The sequence below is a fragment of the Sphaeroforma arctica genome (assembly GCF_001186125.1).
Source record: "Sphaeroforma arctica JP610 unplaced genomic scaffold supercont1.6689, whole genome shotgun sequence".
Classification (NCBI taxonomy): Eukaryota; class Ichthyosporea; order Ichthyophonida; genus Sphaeroforma; species Sphaeroforma arctica.
The window spans coordinates 1-1,590 of NW_014033869.1; the positions used below are offsets into that span (position 1 = coordinate 1).

The 1,590-nt window shown below is 43.6% G+C and overlaps 1 protein-coding gene across 1 annotated transcript; it reads right to left on the minus strand.

The window, feature by feature from the left end:
- Positions 1-547: 547 nt before the first annotated feature.
- SARC_15767 (hypothetical protein) lies at positions 548-739 on the minus strand (the record flags this gene model as incomplete). The annotated part of the gene is made up of 1 exon (XM_014290119.1): positions 548-739. A coding segment is annotated over one exon (192 nt), but the record flags the coding sequence as incomplete, so codon positions are not given.
- Between the last annotated feature and the right edge of the window lie 851 nt (positions 740-1,590).

Below are 1,590 nucleotides of genomic sequence, written 5' to 3' on the forward strand. Positions count from 1 at the left end.
CATTGCCTGACACATACCTTTGCATTGCCTGACACATACCGTTGCATTGCCTGGCACATACCTTTGCATTGCCTGACACATACCTTTGATCTTGCAATACCACTGTTTACGTTAACAACAATGGACAGAGACACACAAGAGATGCCGGCAGAGGACTCAGCCGAAGCAGTCGCTCCGATACGGCAACACAGCCACAGCAATGTACGGAATGGTCTCTAAATCCATCGAAAACGCTTTCTTTTCGACAGAAGAGCATGGTCAAAGTGGAGGTTTATTATTCAACCGAGATACCGTTACTAGTTCTTCAAACCTAGATAAGTTTATTGCTCAACCGAGATACCGTTAATAGTACTTCAAACCTAGATAGGTTTATTATTCAACTGAGATACCGTTACTAGTTCTTAAACCTTGATAGGTTTATTATTCAACCCAGCTACAATTACTAGTTCATTAAACCTAAAGATAGTCATGGCAGAGACTGCGTTGCTGCATTGGCAGAGACTGCGTTGCTGCATTGGCAGAGACTGCGTTGCTGCATCTGCTGGTTCTAAGGATTGTAGGCGAATCCATACGCCGTCATACCACCGTCTGTGCTGATTACTTGTCCGGTTATATAGCCCGCCGGTCCCTCCATACAGAGAAAGGCGACCATGCCGGATACCTCATCAGGCTCAGCTATACGGCCGATGGGAGTTCGGTCCAATATCGCCGCGAGATAATCCTCGTTCTGCATCACTTGCTGAGCCAAGGGTGTCCTTGTGTACCTGGGATGAAGTACGGGGATGTGAATCTATGACTGGAGGTTGGGATAAATAGCAAGCATATGATATTGTGTAACCGGTTTTGTTCGTAAACGGAAGGTTCAGCATGAAGGGTTAGAATCAAGTAGCGATACACGATCACAGATCTACCTAAGCGTAAACGCACCAGTTTGATCTAGTTGGTGCACATGCTTTTAAACGCGTAGCACACCAAGACAAGCCTGAGTGACCGTAGTAATACACGTAGCATTGAGGTCACGAGATACGGTCGCACGCGTACAGACAATTGGGAAAATAAAATTATACAAACGCAAGAATCGAACACAAAAAAACAAAAAAACAATGGGACTTATAGAGACCTACTAGACTACTATACACTGGCATATGCATTCATATGACACGAAGAGCAGACATAGTATTGCAGAGACCTACTAGACCTCTATACACTGGCATGCACATTCATATGACAAGCAGAGCAGACATAGTAATACAGAGACCTACTAGATCTCTATACACTGGCATGTACATTCATATGACAAGTAGAGCAGACATAGTAATGTAGAGACCTACTAAATCTCTATACACTGGCATATACATTCATATGACAAGAAGAGCAGACATAGTATTGCAGAGACCTACTAGACCTCTATACACTGGCATGTACATTCACATGACAAGTAGAGCAGACATAGAAATGAGAGACCTACTAGACCTCTATACACTGGCATGTACATTCATATGACAAGTAGAGCAGACAGAGAAATGGAGAGACCTACTGGACCTCTGTAAACTGGCATGTATATTCATATGACAAGTAGAGCAGACATAG